The 21,553-nt window shown below is 41.6% G+C and overlaps 1 protein-coding gene across 3 annotated transcripts in view; it reads left to right on the top strand.

Moving 5' to 3' along the window:
• The first annotated feature begins 601 nt into the window (after positions 1-601).
• Positions 602-21,553, top strand: part of TRIO (trio Rho guanine nucleotide exchange factor) — a 242,519-nt gene continuing 221,567 nt past the window's right edge. For all 3 annotated transcript variants that reach the window (XM_015617789.3, XM_015617791.2, XM_015617790.2), the window contains exon 1: positions 602-1,253. In XM_015617789.3, the coding sequence (XP_015473275.1) occupies positions 1,139-1,253 (115 nt within the window). In that variant the 5' untranslated portion in view covers positions 602-1,138. The remainder of the gene's footprint in view (positions 1,254-21,553) is intronic.

Raw genomic sequence — 21,553 nt, 5'->3', positions numbered from 1 at the left:
TGTGCCTTCCAGAGGTAAGCCAGGCTCCTTCCGACCTCGGGCACGGGGTCTCTTCCCGAGCACGGCCCCTCGGAGGCTGGCGGTCCCTGGCGCCCGGGGAGCGGCAGGCAGGAGCACGCACCGCTTCCCACACTCCCGGGGCGGACGGACTGGGCTTCTGGACTTCGTTTGGTTTTTTTTTTTTTGTTTTTTTTTTTGGACCTCCACTCCGACCTCCGCACTTCGGCGAGCTGGCAGAAAGGCGAAAGCCATCCGGAAGCACCTAAAAAATCCCCCAACTAAACAAAAAGAAACCCCAATCTCGAAGAACAAACCCACAGCTCCCAGCGGGCAGTCGTGCCTCTGGGAGCCGCCGGGAAGCCCCGGCCGCCGCGGCCCAGCCGGGGGGTGCGGGCTCGGCCGGCAGCGCTGACGTCCCGCGCCCAGCCCCGCCCCATCCCGACCGCTGCCGGACGCTGCCGGAGACTCCCGAGCTCCCCCCACTCTCGGCTCCACCGCCCTTGTTCCTCGGGCGGGGACTCGCTTCCTTTCCCGACTCCCCTTTCCCACCCTCCTCCTCCTCCCAGTCAAGATGGAGGACGGCAGTTGCTGCGGTCGCTGGCACCGCGGTGGCTAGGGCAGCTGCTGCTCCTCCGGATCGCTCCTCGCTCCTTCTTAAAAAAAAATATATATATACATATATATATACATATATATATATATAGGGATAAAGGGGGGAAAAAAAAAAAAAAGAGGCTGGAAACGTGCCTTTTTTCTCCGCCCACCGGCTGCTCGCTGCGCGGATCGCTGGCCCTTCCCATGCCGTCGTCGTCGTCGCCCTCCTCCTCCTCCTTCTACTCCTCCTCCTCCCGCGATTGTCTGCGCTCCGGCTGCCGCCCGCCCGCCCGCCTGGACTCCCTGCATGCACACGCCGCCTCCTAGGTGGCTGCGGGGGGTGGGCGCTCCCGGAGCTGCCATTCCGCACATACCTTCATGTCCCTGCGCTCGCTGCGGCCGCCCGCCGCCGCCCCGCATCGCTCGCCCGCTCCGGCTGCCGCCCTGACGGCCGCTCCCGCCCGGAGGTGAAGCCGGGATCCGCGGAGGGGGCGGCGGGGTCGGCGGCGGGTCTCTCCCGGAACACGCAGCAGCAGCAGCAGCCATGAGCAGCGCCGCTACCGCCACCTCCGCCGCCACCACGGCCGGCAGCGGCGCGGGGGAAGGGGCCGAGGAGGCGGCCAAGGACTCGGCGGACATCGCGGCGTTCTTCCGATCCGGTGAGTTCTGTCTTGTCCTGAGGGAACAGGGAGGAAGGGCCGGCGGCGAGACCGCGGCTGGAGGTAGAGGCCCTGGGGAAGCGACGTCTTCCCCCTGGAGCCGGGAAAGGAGGCGAGGGCAGCCGGCTTTGTCATGTGGCCTCGGGGAAGGCTCGCCCGCCTCTCGCTGCCGGGGCCGCCTCGGCACTGCCCGTGCGTTCCGCGGGGAGGCGGCGGGGAAAGGAGTCGGGCCCCCCCGTCCCGTGCCGGGGACAGCGGGGCTTAGGCACAGCAACTCGCGGGCGGGACGCCACCCTCGCCGGCAGAACCGAGGCGTGAAAACGGGGGCGGCGGCTGCACGGCCCGACCGGGAGGGTGCGGGGCTGCTGCCGCCCCGGGGCGGTGTCGCCGGTGACAGGTGCGATTCTGCCTCCCATGCCGGCCCGGTAGCGGGCGCGTCACCGGGGCCGGGCGGCACCACCCCGCGCCAGGCGGACCCGGGTCCCCGAAAATGTCCCGCCAGGGGTTGCGGGGCGGGAGGGGGGCGGAGGAGCCGCTTCGATCCGGGAAGCCCAGGGTGTCGGAGGGGCGGGAAGGGTGAGCGGAGCCGCAGGGCTGCGGGGAGCTGGTTGCGCCGGCTGGGGCCCCCGGGGAGGCCGGCGAGGAGGCAAGGATGACACCGCTATAAAAGGCAGCGCTTCTCCGGTGCTGTGCTGCTGGGTGGCGGCACAGGCCAGGAATGGGAGAAGTGGCATGGAAAGTGGATGTTCTAAGGAGCAGAGAAAGAGGCAGACAAAAAGCGAAGACCGTGTTAAGGGGGTGTCACTGCCTTGGCTGAGGCGGGGCAGCAGCGGCTCTCGGGCGCTGCCGGGCTGGGAAGCCGGGCTCGGCGCGGAGGATCGGGAGGGGAAGGGGGGGAGCCTGTTGACAGGCTGCCGGGATGAAAAAAAATGGAGGCTGCCTTCTCCCTCGGTGTTTACTCTGGGCACGCAACCGGGCGGAGAGGGCGGCTGCGCCCGTCTCCGAGACGCTGTCCCCCGGGAGATAGCGGCGGGGAAGCCAGGACTGCCCGAGCCGCACGGACCGCCGGCGGCGGGGACCGAGCCCCGCCGACAGCCTGGGCGGCGGCGGGGACACAGCCTCCCCCCGGTGCCGGCTGCCCTCCCCCGAGCGGCGGCGGCTCCTCCCCGCCGGCCGCTCCGAGCCCCCCAGGGCACCCCCCGGCCATGGCTTCGGGCGGGGCGGCCGGGCTGGGCTGGGCACTTGCTCGTTTTGGATGCCTAAAAAGGAGCGGCGAGCAAGGAAAATGCAGACTCACCGCTCGAAAGATGAGGGGGTTGGCCGATTTCGTGTGTAAAAAATAATGATGGCAGTAGTAATAATAGTAGTAAAAGCTGTGTTCATTGGGTTTTTAAGGAAAGTCCGCGAGGGAAGTGGGAAACGGCGTAATCAGTGCTACTTGCGGTCGGTGGTGCTCTTCAGTGTGTTTGGTTTCATGGGGGTGAAGGAGGAGGTGTGATTTGTAGCAGGCATCCCTGAAACAGGGTTGGGAGCTGCGTTTGCATGGATAGAGGGTCCGAAAAGGGGGCTGTGTCCCCCTCCGGAGGACTGGATGTTCCCGAGACAACCTGGTTCACATGACATCCATTGAGTGTGAAACTCCTTGCCAGGATGCTGGCCTTGGTGGGTTTTATCGTGGAAGAAGGACTGAGCTTTATCGTTCCCAGGAAAAAAAATCCCGATGAAAGCAAAATGCCAGATAAGAACAGTAGGCTTACACACAGTAGTCTGTCTAGTGTAGTTACAAATGGGTGCTTGTGTAGTAATCTTGCAGTTTTGGAAGACCCTGCCAGCTGTATTAATAATCAACTTTTACATTTATGTGTGGGTTGAGGGATGCTACAGCTGGTAAGCTCGTAAGTGGTGCAGTGATGACTTCTGATGCTGATAACTTCTGATAACAGGGAAGTTGCACTGAGCTCAGTTTTGCAGTAACTGAAAATCTTAAAGCAGTAGAAGGACATGCTTATCAAAAAACTCTTAGAGCATATTTAACAACTGGCATTCTCATTTCCGTATTTACATGTGGAGATTATGTGGTTCAGCCTGGGCTCTAACATACACTGGAAAATGTTCTGGCATCTGTTGTGGGTGTTTGGCATTGAGAAGAGCTCTTTGAATTCCGCCTCTGTACATGATCCACTCTTCTATTAGGAGAGGGTCTATTAAGAGATCTCCGGTGCTTCCCTTTGTTTGAACAACAGGCACATTTTTTTTCAGTGAAACACAATGGACGCAGTGATCAGTGAACAAGGAAAAAACTTTGTTTGGTGCACTTAGGAGCAGACAAAATATTTTTCTCTTTACAGAATTTACAATGACAAATGCTTCCTTTTTCCTGTCACTTGCAGAGAGTTTTAGCAAAGCTGTAGCCGTTACTTAAAAGAGAAAATTAGTAAAAATGTTGCAATGTTTTCCAGGAGGAAAAAAAAAACCAACAACGAAAAGCTTGCCTAAACAATCGGTTCTAATCTTGGGTTGGTTAAATTGGTCAGTTGAGCTGCCAAGTGGGGTTATTGGCTTGCCTCCTGTCCTTTTGTAAGACTAAGCTTGAAACAGAATTAAAGTAGCCTGTAGAATGGAGTTTCAGTATTTGGAAGATTTTGTTAGGATATTGAACAACAGCTAGGTTCACATCACTTGAAATGTGCGCATTTCCAATTTTCATTTTGGTTATGTAAATGTAAACTCACTCTTGAGTTGTTGGGAAAGTAAAGTTGCAGTTCAAATGTGAGGAAAGTAGCTGAACTGGAAGTGAGGTGGTGGTAGTAGGAACGCATGAAGACTGTGTGTCTTGAATGTAAATGAGGAGTCCCTTTATTGGAATTGGGAGAAATTGAGGCAGTTTATTTTCTGTTACATATTTGGTATCTAAATCTCATTATTTGAAGCTAAAAAGAATAGAGTATCTTGTTAGGTCTATCACCTTTGTGGCAGGTTTAGTAGTAAAAGAAGCAGAGTTGAGTGCCAGGCAAAGTGATTACATTTTGAAGGAGAAAACACAGTGGTTGTAGGAAGTGCCTTTCTGTCGTATATTTAAGTTGGAGATTAGAAATGACTGTGTAAACTGACAGAAGGATATAGTTTTGACTATAAATGTATAGACAAACATCCCTTTTTTTTAATTAAAAAGTGCACTGGTGTGATTTGAAAGGACTGGTAAAGTATTTTGGAGTTATGAAACAAAAACTATTACCATATGAAAACCCAGTAGTGCAGAGTCTAAGTGGCTGTGTAGAGTAGTGTTAGTACATGTGTTAAGTATACAAGATCTATTTTTTTATGAAAAGTTACTAAGATAAAACTTTTCAAAATGTATTCTAAGTTTTGACCCAAAAATTGTCTATATTTGAAAGGTCTGAAAACAGCTGACATGAGCAAAGTTGAATTTGAGGGAGTGCCATCAAGTTCATAGCTTACAGGGCATACAGATGTTTTGTTTGGTGGTTTTTGGTTTAATCTTTGTAGCTTTGAGTCCTCAATACTTTGGGAAGGGGATTCAGCTAACATCTTCAGAATGCAAAAGGGCTGTCTGTTAAGTTTAAATCATGTTATTGTAACAGTGTTTTCAAGACCAAATATTTTTGAATTTTGTGAATTTAGTTTTTAGGCATAAAGAACAAAACTTTTTTCATCCAAGTAAAAGACGTGTTGATCAAACTTTTAGTAATTTAAGTTACCCTTCTGGGATGATGGAGAAATCTGTGAACACAAAAGGTTGCAGAGAAAAAGGCTTGCAAGCACTTTAGTCGACCCTTGGCTAAACAGTGTAGGGAGTGCTTTTATAAATTACTCTGATAAGTCTTCATGGAAAAAAACAACCAACTGGTAACTCTTCACAGTTGTGAGATGAAAGTGGATGTAATTTCCTGTAAGATACATTTTTAATAACTGGACTCTACAAACTGCAGTAACTTCATTCATATATGGACAAATGATACAGTTTTCAAATTACACATTAGTGTAGTCACCACCTGTTTATGTGAACACTTGCCACATTCCTAGAAGGAACACAATTTGCATGAGCAATAGGAAGGGATCCTTTGGAGGAGCAGTGGTATTGGAAAAACAAAGGAAAAACAAAAGTCTCATCATTAAGGTGAATAACTGCTCAGGCTTTACCAGATGAAAGCTGAATATAATTGTTAATTGTACTTTATCCCTTGATATGGGAGAACAAAAAACTGGAGGATTTTCCTTCTGAAACCTAATTTACACAGGTGGCAGCAGTCCTTTCTTGGGAGAAGAAGGAAGTCTGAGATGAATGTGGGTCTGGAGGAAATGGGTGTTCCAAGTTGAGGGTTCAGTGTGCCACCTCTCTCAAGGTGAAGTTAGAGAGCAGGCTGATAACCAGAATAACTTTAAATAGCACCTGGTTCTAATGTTGTACACTTAGTGTATTCTGCTTGTGCTTGTGTTTCTTAATGGAAGCTTAATGGTAAGAGAATTTAAAACTTTGGTTTGATATGTATGTTTAGGTACCAAAAGGAACATCTGAGTATTTTAGGAAAACAGAATGGTGAGATTTGTTGTAGTTGTAGACATTTGAAGACTTCTGCAACTACTAGTAACTTGAGACTTGGATCAGTCTGGGTTCAACTAAGTCTGCTTATAGCAAGCTACACTGATAGTTGCTTGAATGGTTGAGACCTTAGAAGAAGTGTTAATGACTGTAATGAAAACATGATTGATTTTCTTTTTCTCTTACATAATGATCTTGCTGTTTGCTTAGTTTTCATGAATATCATCACTTAATATTGAAAAGATAGAAGCCAGCATTTAGAAATGTGTTATTTCAAGTTTACAGGAAGACTTATGTTTTATTTCTTCCTGATTATATTGCTTTATATACTGTTGCCTTGCTTGCTTTATATTAGTGTCCTGTGTCATAGTGGCTGGGATAGCTGACCGCAAACAGTAGACAGCATTAAAAATGCTATCATAGTAGAGAAAGTCTTCTAGGAAGAGGGAAAGGAGAGAGGGTTGGGAAAGATTACATGGTAAAGAAAAGGCAAGCATATTATTAAAAGGCAGCAGGCTTTTTCAAGAATACTGCTAATAAAAACACACTATCATTTAGATCATGGGCAAAATAGCTTTCAAGGTAGGCATTAAATGTGGAAAACAAGCCAAATTTCCATCGGAAAACCATGAAGCAGAACACACTATCTATAAAGTAGGTGAATCTTCTTAGGAAGGCATTATTGCCTGGCGATGTGTAGTAGCTAACTTATAGAGAAGGTAGTCAGAGCTGTGGTTGTTGCTTACTTGGCGTGACAGTTGGAGCACTTACAGGGTAGTTACAAGTGTCTAACCAAAGTCATCTCATGGTGAAGCCAAAAGTGAAGTTTTGCCAGCCAGCACTGGTGGTAACTCATATGACAGCTCCCTGCTGTCCATTCAAATACTGGTTCTTGGCCCTGTGGCTGTCAGGAGCTGAGGTGTTTTGAGAAGCTGTGAGCCTGCAAAGGATGTAAAGCGTGAAACAAGTTGTCCATTTCATGTGACTTAGAGTGATGACAGCATTTGTATTAAATAAATAAACACAGCAAAAATTTACAATGTTGTGTAAACTTTTCAAGAATCTGTTCCTTTGTGCTTTGACTTGCATAAGTAGATGAGAAGGTTGCAGCAGTATAGCTGTCATTAGTGCTGGTTGACCTGGGCTGAAGAAGTGGGCTCTTTTGTGAAGGTTTGATGTAATTCCAGAAGTATCCATTTTAATAAGATGGTTGAAACAGGATGGTGTGTGTAAATGATATTTTAAAAAGCACCATAGAAAAATGCCACAACTTGACAGTTTCTGATGAGCATATGCAGAGATAAAATAACTGCAGAAGCAGTGAAGTTACAATGGAGAAGTTAGTCTGGGAAATCGTATTGTTGAATTGATGTTCCCTGGAACAATGAAGGTGGAGAGCTTCAGTGTGAAATGCAGCAGCTGTTGTGCAATTTGGCATAGCGTGAAACAGCCAACTTCTCTGCGTATAGACAAGGATAGATCAAATTAGAGGTTAAGGTGTGTTTGAAACAGTTGGAGGCAGAAGTCCTGGATATTTCTAAGAGAGGACAGAAAATTACTTGTAACATCTGTGATAACTGACAATTGATAAACTAAGTGCACATTTGGAATGGAAGGTAAAGGGCAGTTAGAGAAAAGCCGGGTCCATTCTTGGAAGGAGTACATTTGAGCTGGCACGAAGTGCTGATGTGCTCAGAAAGGAGCTGACAGAAGTAGGAAGAGACTTGGTACAGCTGAGGCTTTCATCAGTTGCAGACCTCAGTTACTGTGTAGAAGATGGGTAGTAAATGTTTCTTATAAAAGTGGTTTGTCTCCAGTTAAATGTGTCCCGCAGCAACCTAGCAGAAACAGGTTTGAATTTCAACCTGAAATATCACATGACTTCCAAAAGCTTTTTCATGTAGAATCACTGTCTAGGTAAATAAAATCTGAAGAAAGACTGTAAAGACTTTCTTTACCCCAACATATATAGAAAATATTAATATTTCTCCACTCCTTTTTAACTGAAAAGAAAAATTAAAATGATTTTACTGCCAAAATATGTTTAGGTGCAGACTGCCAGGTCAGTTTAATAGGGTGAAACTGCATAGTGATTTTTGGTCTGCATCTTGAAGAAGGAGATAAGATCACTGAAATAGCCATTCATGGTCAGCAAAAGTGTTAAAATAGTAAAGACACATTGAAATTTTGGAAATGCAGTGGTGATTGAAGGAAAGTGGGTGATACTTTTAAAGAGAACAGGGATAATTATTTTTTCTGCTTGATGTTGGTAAGAACCAAGTTTAATCTTTAAAAAAAAAAAAAAGCTGCAAGGTAAAAAAAAACCCATGAAGGTCACAGCAGGCTATTTTAATTTAATGACTAAGATGGTTGTATCTATTTGTTGTTCTCATGAAGAAATTTGCCTGATTTGGAGAACGATCTTTGTTTAACTTAACATTTTTCTTGGTGCGGTAAAATCAAAAAGTAGACTACTGGTGAAGTAATACTGATGATCTGCAAAGCTGAGTCATATTCCTTCAGGAAGGATACTGCTGTTTTGAGAAAACAGATCACTTACCCAGTAGTGAGGAGGAGGAATTGAAATGACAGGGAACAACTCAAGTGCTTTTAGCAGTAGACACTACAGTACATTAAAGCATCTGATTTTCAGCCTCTAGAGTAGGTTGTTGTATGGATACACAAAGAGGAGGGTCATAAATGAGTTGTGTCCACAAAGTTTCACAAAACAGTCTGAGTGACAAGACTGTGCTTTAAAGATACAAAGCCTGTTCCAGTGGTTTCACTGCCAAATAGCTGCTCTAAGTCATCTGAAATTGCCTAATTGTGCATTTGTTTAAAAAACAGGGTTGTTTTTCAAGGCTGTTGATGGAATCTTCTGAAATAATTTAGTCAAATCTGTTTAATCTCCCGTGTTACTGCCTTGCATAAGTGGCAGTAGCACTGTTTAATATAAACAACTGCAAAAATATAACAGGTTTTCCTACTGAGCAGTGCTGAACTGTCTTTTGCTGGTATTTCTGAATATGATGTTTTGTAATCTGGACCTTACTGAAGAACTGAAATAGGCATTAGTGTTTTATAATTATGGTGGGAAAATAAAGCAATCTTTACAGGGAGATGGGAATTTTATTTATTTATTTTTTCTTTGTCTCTCAGCGTCCAGGATGTTGAGGAAGCAAGATGGAAAATATAGGGAGAGAAGTGTAGGCTTCCAGCATTCAAAATATGTCGGGTTTGCTTTATGTTTTATACTATAAGTCTAGTATAGTGTGCTTGGATAATTCTCACAAATCTGTGCAAGAGTCAGGATGATGTTATTGGCATGTGTAATAGTCTGATATGAGCCTGAGATTTAGGAAGGTTTGTTTTACTACTGTGCATGAGGATACATGCGTGCATGTATACACTGTCAACCTAAATACTCCATGTGGATTCAAAAACTTGAGTTTGCATGACAAATCTCTTTGTTAAAAAGTTGGAGAAAGTATTCTAGGCAGCAGGCGCTGAACAGGGCTATTGTGAGTAATCCCAATGCGTTCTAGTCATCTGTGAAACTACCCAAAGCTTAATTACTCATGTTTCTTGTAGTCTCAGTGCGTGTATGAGCAGTAATAGTTATTCCTGAGGTGTCTGCAGAGTGTGTAAACAACCAGTAGTGATTTCTGTGGTTAGATCTGTACATGACTGCTTAGCAGTTACAGTCTGAGGATCCAGGGTTATAATGAAATGAGATTTCCCAAGTGCTAAAAATGAACAGGAAAATATACTACAGAAAGATAGGGCTCACAGGGACCTATCAGGTAAATACCTACTTGTTTTTGTCTAGTTTGTACCTCATGTATTACATAAAAGAGTGATTCAAAAGCCAAAACTTTTAGGCTTTTTACAGATTTTCTGCATTTTTGTGGGTAATATTGTGGAAACCTTCAGCCTTATGGCATACTTTGTCAAGGCATTTGGTCAAAGGCTATTCAAACAAGGTTTATGATGACCACATAGCTAGTTAATAATTTTGAGGCCATCAACCAATGAAAAATATTATTGGTGAAATTTAATGAAAGCAGAAGTGTTTGAAGTCTTGGGGACTGTTTATTTTCAGAGCCCAAACAGATGTTAAATGTTGGGAAGAAATCAGGTGACGTTTCTTTAAGTGTGTTCTAGGTAATAAAGGGAGGATACATCAGGATCATCCCAAGAAGTGAATTAGATTAAATGGAGTGTTTAAATACCAGATATTACTTGGCTGACCTCTTATGTTACATGGTGGACTTCACCATATCCTTTGTGTAGTTTTGGCTGTACAGTGTTAGATAAAATTTTCTACTGGCCTTAAGGCAGTAAGTTCTTCATTTTCCAAGTGTTTGTCATGCCACTGGCTTCTGGGCATGTTGGGTTAAGCAGCATTGAGAACAAAGATGATACCATTTACTGAGATCATAAAAATACTCCACCCTTTTCTAAAAACTTGGGGTAAAGGTCAAAGTGTTTTTGCCCTTTGTAATTCTCCTATTCCTTGAATTCCAGATATATGCAGCTGAAAGCACAGAAAAAAAAAAATGTAGAAAGCTGTCAGAAGCTTTCTGAAAGAAAGTTGAATTGAAGTATAAATTGCCTGGATTGTCCTGTTCTTCACAGAAGACGATAGCACATAGTACATTGAACATCAGACTTAAGAAGATGCCAAATCCCTTCTTTAGAGGCCTCTTTCGGTTTTTTTACTATAGAGTAATAAAATACGATATGATTTCTCTGCTAAAGAAACTGAATAGCCATTGTTGTTATTTTTTTAAATAAAGCTTTACTCTCAAAGCTTTTATCCCTGTCTTTATTTATTTGTTTTATTGATGTTAGTCAGCTACTTCATTTTGGTTGATACTGTGCATAGGGTTGATCATAAAAGAATGGAAATGGAACAGCTGCAGCAGTAGCTTATGGTTTTTACATGTCTTAAAGTCACATTCCCTGTGTCTTAAGTACTTGTTTTCTGCACTTAAAGATAGGCTTGAGTCTGACATAGTTTGCAAAGTTCAAAGAAGGAATCAGTGCTGTGCATTGCTTAATTGACTGGGTATCATGTGAGCTGGGCTTCTGTAAGGACAACAGAAGCCAAACGTGGCAAGTCAAACTAAAATTTATTAGGACAGTTGCACCTTTTCAGATCGAAAGATCGTAATGGCTTTTCTATATGGCTTATCATAATGGCTTGTTGGTTGGCTGTCATGGTTTAGGAATGGTGTTCCACTCACTCCACTTGCTCACTCCCCCACTGTATCCCCCATGGCTATCCCCTATGGTGGGATGGCGAGGAGAATTGAAGGTAAAAAAGGTAAAGATTAAGATAAGACCAATTTACTGGGAACAGTAATGAGATAAGAAAACAGACAGTAATCATACGAATGATTGAGTGTACAAGAAAAGAAATGTTATTGCTCACCCTTTATGGGACCCCCCAACATTCCTTGACCACTCCCTATGCCACACTGCCCTGATGTGGGAGTGAGTCCTTCCCTTGTTCCCAGAAAATGACATGAGGTGGTACTCTGGATCCTAATTGTGTCTCCTCCAGGCCAGAACAAGGACATTGGCTTGTTAATCCTTTAAATAAATAAAAACCAAGATAACAATTTTTCCACATGTAGTGGAAGGCTGTCTTTGGACGAAAAATAAGGAGTCATACTTGACTGAATTTCTTGCCTTGGTGGCTGAGCAGAAAGTTACAAAAACGAATTTAATTTCTGTCCCCATTTTGGGAAAATTCTACTGTTTGTCTGTTGAATTGCCAAGACAGGAGACCCAAGTCAAGCCTGCTTATAACGGAAGGTGATAAGGTACGGTTTGTCTCATTGTGATCCTTGTTGAGTTTAGCCACGACATGCTTTTAACCTGTCAGTGCGGAAGGAGCGATATCTTTTCTAGCACATCTTGGGGATTGGAGTCAAATTTGCTTATGCTTAACTCAGAACAAGGGTGTAATTCAGCCAACAATAACCACTCGGTGTGTGTGTGTTAGGTTTTTTTTTAAGCTTGGAATCAGATGCATCCTACCCTAGCCAAAGGGAAACATTTTAGAAGCTCTGACGCATTTACACAGATGAAGGAAGGAAATGTCCAAAAGAGTCAAAAGCTAAAAATAGATCAGTTTACTGAGTTGAACTCTGGGTGGGAATTGACGAACTAAATATAAATCTAAATTTGAACCTTTGTGACTTACATAACTGAGTGGTGTAACCTCTTTTGGGTATTGCTGCTTTTTCTTGCATTCAACTTTATAGTAGACGGCTTCAGAGGAAAACTTGGTGTCAAGCTTTGTGAGTTTGCTTTGCTTTCAATAGACCACACTGAGAAGTCTGATTCTTTCTTGACAATTTTTGTTACAGCATAGTTTAACTTCCTGGAAAAGTGGATTGTGGGTTGTGTTGGGGGTTTTTTGTTTGTTTTGAAGAACTTCTCAGTGGAAATGCTATCTCCTGACTCTACTGAACAGAAGTTTTAAACCAGTAGAAATTAGAACCAGTATCTGTGATGTTAAAAAGGGGTGTCATTTTTTTCCCCAGCTTCTTCAAGGAGCAGTAAGTTTGCATCTGTCATATCTGTACATAGAAAGGAATGATAACGTGAACATTAAGAATGGATGTTTGGCTGCCCAAAAGGGTTTGCTCATTGCCTTGCCACAAATCAAAGTTAAGAAGCTATCAGCTTTCCTCTGAGGTAGAGAAAAGTAAGCTTGTTTGAGTGTGTAAAATTTATGTAATGGGAAAAAATAAAGGAAAAACTGTTACTATGTCAGAGTGTTGTAGATTACTGTTGTTAGGTGACTGGTAGTGCCATGGAAATTAAGATAAGCAAATTTGCCTTCTTCCTTGATTAACAGTGTACATTTTTTGGATAACTGATAGTAACCAACACAATACTGCTAACTAAAAATGGGCCTTTTCCAGTGTATTGAAGCAGGGACAGTGCTGTGGTATAGCCTTTACCAACTGCTAGTGAAGAGTGGTTCTTTCATAATGCTATACCTAATTCTAAAACTTTGCACTGGGGTGGTGAAATACATATATTAATGCATTGACTTTGCCAGAAAAAGAAATGTTACTATTTACAAATACAGTAAATGTAATAGGATATTATGAGTAAAAATGGTAGCATTGATTAGATTAACTTCAAGCAGTAACTCTCCACCCATCACTACCACAAGAACTGAGAGTTAGTTTTTTTACTCAATACCTTCCCTTTTTTTACTATATCATTTGATGTAGAATATTTGCTTGGCAGATGTATAAATAGTTGTGCTCTTATTTGCTTTATGTTTTTGTTTGGTTTTCCAGCAGGGACTGAGAATGTTTGTTTTTGCAAGGTTGTTTGGAAAAAATTTGGAGTATTGCTAAAAATAGTATTTGTTCCAAGCAGCAGTTTATCTGTTACAGCAATGAGCAGTTTGTAGCAAAACAACTGATTATCTACTGTCATGGTTATATACCAACATGGCAATTTAAACTTTGTATTTCTGGGAGATCTTGTTATATAGCAAATATGAGAACTACTGTGTTTAAAATCTCAGACTTTTCCAGAATAGGCTTTTGGAATAGATTTGTCCATGTTGCTGTCTCCACTGTGTTAACCCACTGTTAGAAAGTTAAAGCTGTAAAATGCTTTTTCAAGAGCACTTTGTTAACTGGGTGGCTACGCAACCTGTGGTGTTTCTGCTACTAGGCAAGTTCATGAACAGGATGTGACTTGCAGTTCATGTCCACTGAGGCAACGTGAGTAGGTTCAAAGAGCAAGAAGGTGCTGCTCTCAATAATGCTGTAAATGTCCTCTAGGCAGTGAAAAGAAGTGGAAGAGCTCTGTGTTTGAGTGTGGTAAGCAAGGATGGATATACCTTGATACTCAGGTGGAACACTTAAAGTGCAGTCTGGGCTGCCAGAGCTCAACTCTGTGCATATGCTGAAGATTTGTTACCTGTTGATACATCAGCAAATGTGAGCAGGGGTTTTTGTGGTCTTGAGCAGCCAAAATAGTATCTTAGACTTTAATTTATTTCTTCGTGAAGTATTTTTACTACTTGGGGTAGGAATCTCAGTCCCATTTGTCTCCTTTGCTAATACTTTGGTCCCTGGCTTCTGTTCTGACTTGAGAGGTGGAATACAAAATCTTCAGGTTTGAGATCTCCTAGTTTAGTGAGACTCGTTAACCACAGAGAGATGAATGTTAGAGGAAGGATAGGCATCTTTTTCCAGAGTGGCTTTTCACTGTCTTAATTGTTTTCTCTGCTTCTGTGATCCCTTCTTTTGTTCCTTTTCTTCAATAAATATGACAGAGGTCCAGCAGACAATAAGCTCAGTCACGAGGCATCAGTGTTCATCTCTACAGGAGGCCCATTACATGCACATGGATAAATAGGGGGTCCTGTGGAATTTGAGAAATACAGCATGTGCTGCACTGACAAAAAGAGGTTGCATGGGCTGCCGTAATGCTGCATTACCTAGTTTTGGAATATTCTTTGTGGCAATTTCAATCACACCTTGTCCTATCTCAATTAAGTCATTATTTAGAATTTACGTACTTAGTGGATGATGGTAGATGGCATTGTTTTTATGAGGTGGCAGTGGTTACTATGTTACATCAGAGATATTTTGGGAGCAGAAATTAAGTAATTTACTGTGTAATATTGAAAAAAGAAGATGTATAAGCTGCTTTGTTAGAGTGATCTATTGAGGACAAATTAGGTATTTTACTACTCTTTTTTTAACTTTTTAATTTTTTTTATTTTTTCTTTATTAGACCCAAATACAATCTAGTATTCAGTTTCTTAGGGATTGATTTTTGTCACTTGAGCATCATGTTAGTTCTGGGATGGTACTAAAAGTTTAATGAAACAAGGTGTAAAAATTATCAAATACCAAGGATGAGAAAGGAACCAAATTATTTATTTTCCTTTCACAAGCAATAGATAATTAAGATTGAAAAGATAAAATATGTTCTCAGGTGAGGAATGCTTTCCACAGCATAATAGGCTAGGATTTACATGCAAAGCACCCATGGGAGTATATATGACACTGAAGGACTTAATTGGAAGTTCAAAGTGATAAGTGACCTAAATTATTACACTTTTAGTTTCCCAGTTATGTGGACTAAAATTGCTGCTTTTATAAGAAGCTTTCTGGACTGAACTATCGTGTAATCTCCAAGAAAGGATCCAAAAGGAGATAAAGGGGTGCCTCTTCACATGATATGAGAGAGTTATAATGTTGCTGTGTACAAGCTGCATTCCTTCTGCTTTGTGGAATAGAAATTACTGAATATATGAAATAACTATTTCCATGTCAAGCTAAATATCATAATGGAATGAAACGTATTCCTTATTGAAAGGTGACTGGTAGAGAGCTAATTATCAGAAACAAAATAACACTGTATCTCCCTAGTAGAGTTGGATGTCAAAGGTGACAAACACTTGAAAATGTTTGAGTTATATTTGAAACGTCAATATTTATTGATTTCCAAGTCCTGTGTTAGGGGTTGGTTAGCTTTTGAACAGCACACAGTGTAGGGGCACTATTATCAGCCACATTTAAACCAAGAGCGAATTAAGTGTATTTAACTGGTGGATTTCTCATCTGGGCATCCATTTATTTTCCAGAAAATTTGAGAATAAAGCCACTATTCAAATCAGTATCTTTATCTTTGACTATCTTTGACTTTCAAGTTTATCACAAGTTGCACTGTTGTTGGGGGAAAGGGAGAGAGAAGCAAGTAAAAGTTGCTTGTTCTGGAGACCAGTCTGTCAGTCTCTAACCAGTGAGGCACAATATCTGTGTGAATTGGTGAGCTTTTAGTAGTTGAAGTACAGCTCTGGAGAATAAGCTCTGCTGTCCTTGTCTTGGTTCTGCCCAAATATGTTCAAGTTTGGCACTGATATGAGACGTACTCTTTAAGAAAGCAGCATTAGCTGGCTAGGGGCAGGCAGCCATATATATGAGACGATGAAGGATGAAAGAGAAAATCAAGGAAGAAATTAACTGGCAGAATTAAGGGTGAGGGTCAGTTTGCTTACAGAAATACTGGAAATCACCACACTACCTACCTATTGCAAAAGCTGCTGTTTCTATTACACTGAAAGAGATCTAACAGTTCTGTTAATGTACACAGGCAGATTAATAGATGCAAGGGATCCTGAATTTTCACAGGCCATTTGGCAGAAAATGTACTGTTTCCCTGAAGCAACCAGCAATTTCAAGGCCAAAAGGAAGCCTTTCTTGCTTTAGAGCACAGCACAAGAAGGACAAGCCTAAGCAGAAGAATGGAAGGGAGATAATGGATATATGATGCAGAAGACTTGGGATTGGAAGTGCGGTGAGGTCATGAAGAGAACTGACCCTTGAAAGGAACATAGAGGTGGGTTGTGTTTTTATATACCATGCTGCTCAGATGTTTGCTTTACAGGGATAATGTGCTCAAATCAGGGAGACAAGCTGTTAATAGTCCCTGCCCTAGATAGGTCTAATGTTTTTATATTCCCTGAAGAGAAGAGCAAGAAAGTGGAAAGGAACTTGGATAGAATTCCTTAATTTTGTAATAGAAAGTACAACCTTGACTTGTACAAGACTCAAGAAAAAGTCACTGTTAACTATTCTGACCTTAAAATTAACTTTTTTCTTACACACTTCCTCAAATTCCTGCTGCTTCAAATACAAATGTATTACTTTGGTTTCTGTGGAAAGAGCAGCTTAGTTGCAAGAAGGTCACTGACAGTCTTAGCCCCACAAGGACCCCAGCAAATAAACATGTTTCTGGTTAGTCCCTTGCTATACCCTCTGCTCTGCCAGGTCTGCTGCAGAAGATATGTGTACAAGGCCGTACTGATCTCAAGAGATTTGTTGAACTTTATCTCTAGGTAATCGTCTTGTTGTGTTCAGATGAGATTACTAATCACACTTTTTAATTAAAGAAATGTCACAGCTATAAGAAAATAAAGCTATTTGGAAATGGTGGTTATTTTGCTGACAGTTTTCCTGCTTAAGGAGGCTCAAACAAAACTTCCTGCACTGGCAAATGCATGCTATTGAATGAAAACGAATTGTGACTAATTTCAGGCTGACTTCTTCTCAGGTACTTCTTCTTTGTGGTCAAAATTGGTGAAGCAATTAGTGATGTGAAGTATAAATTTTGTATTAAATCTTTAAAGAGACAGCCAAATCACTTACATTTTGATTGTTCCCTCCTAGTAAAATATGTTGAAGGAAAAGCTGGCATTATTAATGTAAAGATATGTCTCCAAAAAGGGCAGTTCATATAGCTGAAGAACTGAAGCAGAGTTAAGAAAGAGCTAACTTGAGTTTACTCCCTGGGCTAACAGTAATTTCAAAGTTAACATACTCTGAAATGTTGCTTTGACAGCAATCTTGGATTTAATTCTGCAGTATGCAATTAGAATTGTCATTCCCTGTGATATTTAAAATGCAGCCTTGAGTTTAGCACAGAAAGTGAGTATGGTTGAGTGTTTTTTCAAATGACATCTACTTCAGTAGTTGCTATGTGTGCAGTTTATCTAGTGTTAAAAGCATTCAAGTGTCTAAAATTAGGAATATATTGCTGTAAGAAATAAGCAAACCCCAACCCATACAGTTCGCTCATTGCCTTTAATTTAAGCCTAGTGTTACTGCTGGATGCCTTGCTTTTGTGGTTAGTTTGATTAGAGTTTTGAGTCCACTGGAAGTATTTTGGCCCATGTTTTAGAGGTAAAATAAAATTCAGTACTGTGACATTTCAAGCTGGTGGAGGAAATTGTCAGTGATCCAGATATATGAAACTGGTAAGTGGCCGATAGTTTGAAAATGGTTCTTAATTAATGGGATAAGTTTATAAAGCTGGCTATGTACTAATGAGGTAATTTTATATTTTCTATTAAAATTGGCCTTGCCAAAGGGAAGCATTTTGATGGATCTGATAAATGTAGGACTGGAAAAAATGGTTAATGGAATGGATGGACAAGTAAAAAGATGCTTGTGTTTATGTACAGTTGAAAAAAGTAGACTTAAAAATGATGAAATAGAACTGCCATATTGACTGCGTTGAAGGAACAAAAGGAACTGAAGAATGAGGTTAGTAATTTGTTACAGATAGCAAAGTTCGAAAAAGGATCAAAGAAGTCCTTAAGAGTAGGCTCTTAGGCTTAGACAGAAAATATGAAAATAAATACTGTTTATTTATTGCTGTTCCCAGTACTTCTCCTTCTCAACATGTTTTGATCTGACTTCTAAGTTGTAGTTGTTTCTAAGGCTAGAAATGGTTAGTCAGATTGTACAGAGGCAAGCTATCTGATAATGTTGCACTACTTCTGTCTCCTCAGATATCTGTAGTTATTTTCCTATACCCTGACTTTTTAGAGCTAGTGTGAAAGTTTTTTTCTCAAGTAGTGGCAGTATGATGGAGTTAATGTGCTCAGAATAGGGAACATGTGTTCTGACTGGCTCTTGTATGATGAAGAGAGTTAAATGTAGGCTACACAACTTGAATTCCTGAGAAAGAGGGCATATGTGGGTTCTTGAAAACATTTTTAGTTACTACATCTCTGCTTTACCCTCTAGCTTTCCGAGATACACCTGAATATAGACTCAATTAAATTCTTGTCCTTTAATAAAGTCCTTTGCTTAATGCGTAGCTGATATGCCTGGAACATCAGGGCATTGGTCAGGATCCAAAATTAATTGCCTCTTGGGGATGGATAGAACAGTGTCTCTTTCAAAAGCCTTCTGAAATGGTCAGCTTTGAAAATGAGGCTCATCCTTATTATATTAAGGTATTTGGGCCTTAACATATTAATCCTTAACAATGCTTAACATTTTTCACTTTTTAACAACAAAAGCAAATAAATATTTTGTCTATGGAAGGTGACACAAGTTGAAAGAGGAGAGCCATAACTTCCTTACTCGATGCCTACTTGTAGTGTCCCTCCCCTCCACCAGCCCCCAAATGTAGGAGGAGGCAAAAGCCCAAACCTGGCATAAAGGGAAGAGGGCATCTCGTTCCCGAATCAGTCACTAATGCGTCAGCCAACAGTAGAAAAGTATTGTTTTAATGTGGCTGAGGCCCTGTTCTTTCCTTTGTATTGAATTCCTTCCTGTTTAAGAACATTGTCTTTAAAGTACACTTTGGTCAGCTTGAATGGTAGGAACTTTCTGCTTATTGCTACAGTATCTGTATTAATTAGTTGGTGCAGCTGTTTCAAGCAGAAAAAAAAAAAAAGGAATTAAGCAGGAATTGGCTGTGGGATAGCAAGTGTGTTTGTTAGCAGAGCTGCTAAAGCATGCTAGCTGCACGTGGAGGTGAAAGAAGGCAGAACTAGGGAGGAACTGAAACTCAACTTGCCGTTGTATGCTCAGCAGGAGAGGAAGATCCAACATGGGCAAAACCATGCTAGATGATATGGATCCAAACATACATCTGTCAAATATCCCAGAATCTCAAATGAGTTACTGATGGGTGTTAAGTAACTTGGTGCAACTTTCATGGCCCCTCACATTGTATCAATTAATAGAGAAGATTAAGCTCCATTTGCTCAATGAAAGGAAACATGTAATTTTCAGTAATGCTTGAGCTAATATCCATGCATTTCTGTGACTTGAACTTCAAAAACAAAAGTGGAGGTAGCTATTCTGCATGTTCTTTCTGACTAATTCCTGTGACTTGTATTGGACTGGTTGTGGGCAAGCAGGGAAGGGAGAACGTTGTGTTTTTTTCAATAATTGTGTAATTAAATTCATTGATGGTCGGCCAAGAATACTGATCACAAGGGTTGGTACTGAATCAGAAGGAATATTTTAAATGGTGCTCTGTTGAGCAGAGACATAATTGCCCTCTCTTTCCCCTTCTTTGCTTATTGGATGGTTGAATTGCTCATTTCATACATTACTTAGAGTGTGACTGGAGCTGTGAATCAGTGCTTGTTGGAGTTTTGCATCTGGCTTATGTTCTGACTTCCCTTTTATGAGCTGGAGAGGCTGCCTCTGTTATTACTGTGTAGTGAAAATCCTCTTAAACTCTCCTTCTCGTGAGTGGGTGAAAATGTTTGCCAAACACATGAATCAATAATTGCTTATTTGCCTCAGTGCTCCTTTTCAAAAGCTTCACTGTCCTTTTCTGTGTTTGCACAGATAATCGATGTCTGTCCCCACATGACAATTAACAGGGATAGATAACTTAGGGGCCCTTACTTTACAAAGTCATCCTACAGCTCTGCCTCTCTGAAACCTCATACTCCATTTTTGACCTTTTATCAAGTCTTTCATTGAAATGACAATTCAATTTATATAGCTTGTATGCAGTGAGAAAGACTTGATGATTATTTAAAGGTGTTTTCTGGTTTTCCATGTTGCTGAAATGCCTGGAGCTCCGTGTGGGACAAAAGGCATAAGTAAACTGTCAGAAGGCTATTAAAATTGAGGTATTCACTTGTCTCAATATGAGGGAAAACACTGCATGTAACTTGACCTGGTAAGTTTTCATAAACGAGAGACTGGCTTTTTAATGGCCTTGTCTAACATGTCCATTTTGTTCTGCAGTTGCTGACTGAAATTGAAAATTAAAATGAGGGGAAAATAACCTTCATGATTACAGTTTTCCCTTGGGAACTATTTCAATTGTGGCTTTCTCAAGAGAGAGATTGTGGCTTCCTTTCTATTTCTGTGGCATGAAAATTCAGATTCTAAAGTTTAGAATTTTCTAGATGTCAGTTTCAGAAGATACAAACAACTTCCAGGTGCCTGCAATTTGAGGAAGTCTCTAGTTGATTCAGATTGCCATCTTGATGTGACCTTTGTCAAAAATAACCGCAGTTAAGTAGTACATGCACAAACTGTATGCAGTGGAGTAAGGAAAAGACAAAACAATATGTTTTAATGGATGAGATTTGTTTGCTGTTTTAGATTTGCATTCTGTAGTGGGAAGGCAAGCTTTTAAAACTCTGTTTTACTTTGTTTGCTATTCAGGTCAGTGGCTTCTTAGTTCACTGGATGACTGCAAGATAGACTTGAGTTGTTCGCACTGTTCCAAATCAGTGGGGCTTCCTGTCACTGGGTGACTTGTTTCGTTCCAGTGCTTGGCTTTGTCATCCAATGAAAAACTACCCTTAGTGCCATGGTTTATGCCACTGAAAAATCTGCTTTTTGGTACCACAATTAACATTAGCTGGATGATAGCACAAAGCTTCAAAATGTATTGCTCCATAGCTCAAATGAACCATAGATACAGTGCCTGTACCTGCCTAAACCTTAAAGTATGTTCAGATTGTTTATATTTCAGTGATACGATCTAATGGCAACAAAGTTTCTTTACTGGACAAAAAGTAAGAAGAAAAGAGGATTCCATCCCTCTTTCCATAGGCCAGAAACTACACAGAATCTGTTTGGTTATCTAGAGCCTCTTAGTGGCTGTTCCCATTAGCAATTTAGTTCAGATCAAAGTGTTCTTTTGGAGTGCATCTCTTGATTGTCCCATTTCATAGTTCTTTGTTTGATGTGAAGCATCTCAGGCACACAAATAGTATTCCTTTCAAATGAAATTGAAAGGAATTACATACATCAGTTACAAATAAATATTAAGTCCACAGAACCAGACAACAGCCAGTCAAAAGGAAAATTTTCTGTAAAACTTCATTCAAAATACGTAGATTGGCCATTGAGGTTTCTGCAGCAGGATTTTTGCTGTATTGCTGGTTAAGTCTACACTTGAGCTTGGCACA

This window comes from Parus major, chromosome 2 (genome assembly GCF_001522545.3).
Source record: "Parus major isolate Abel chromosome 2, Parus_major1.1, whole genome shotgun sequence".
NCBI lineage: Eukaryota > Metazoa > Chordata > Aves > Passeriformes > Paridae > Parus > Parus major.
Note: the sequence above shows the minus strand (reverse complement) of the source record. Positions and strands in the feature narration are given on the sequence as shown.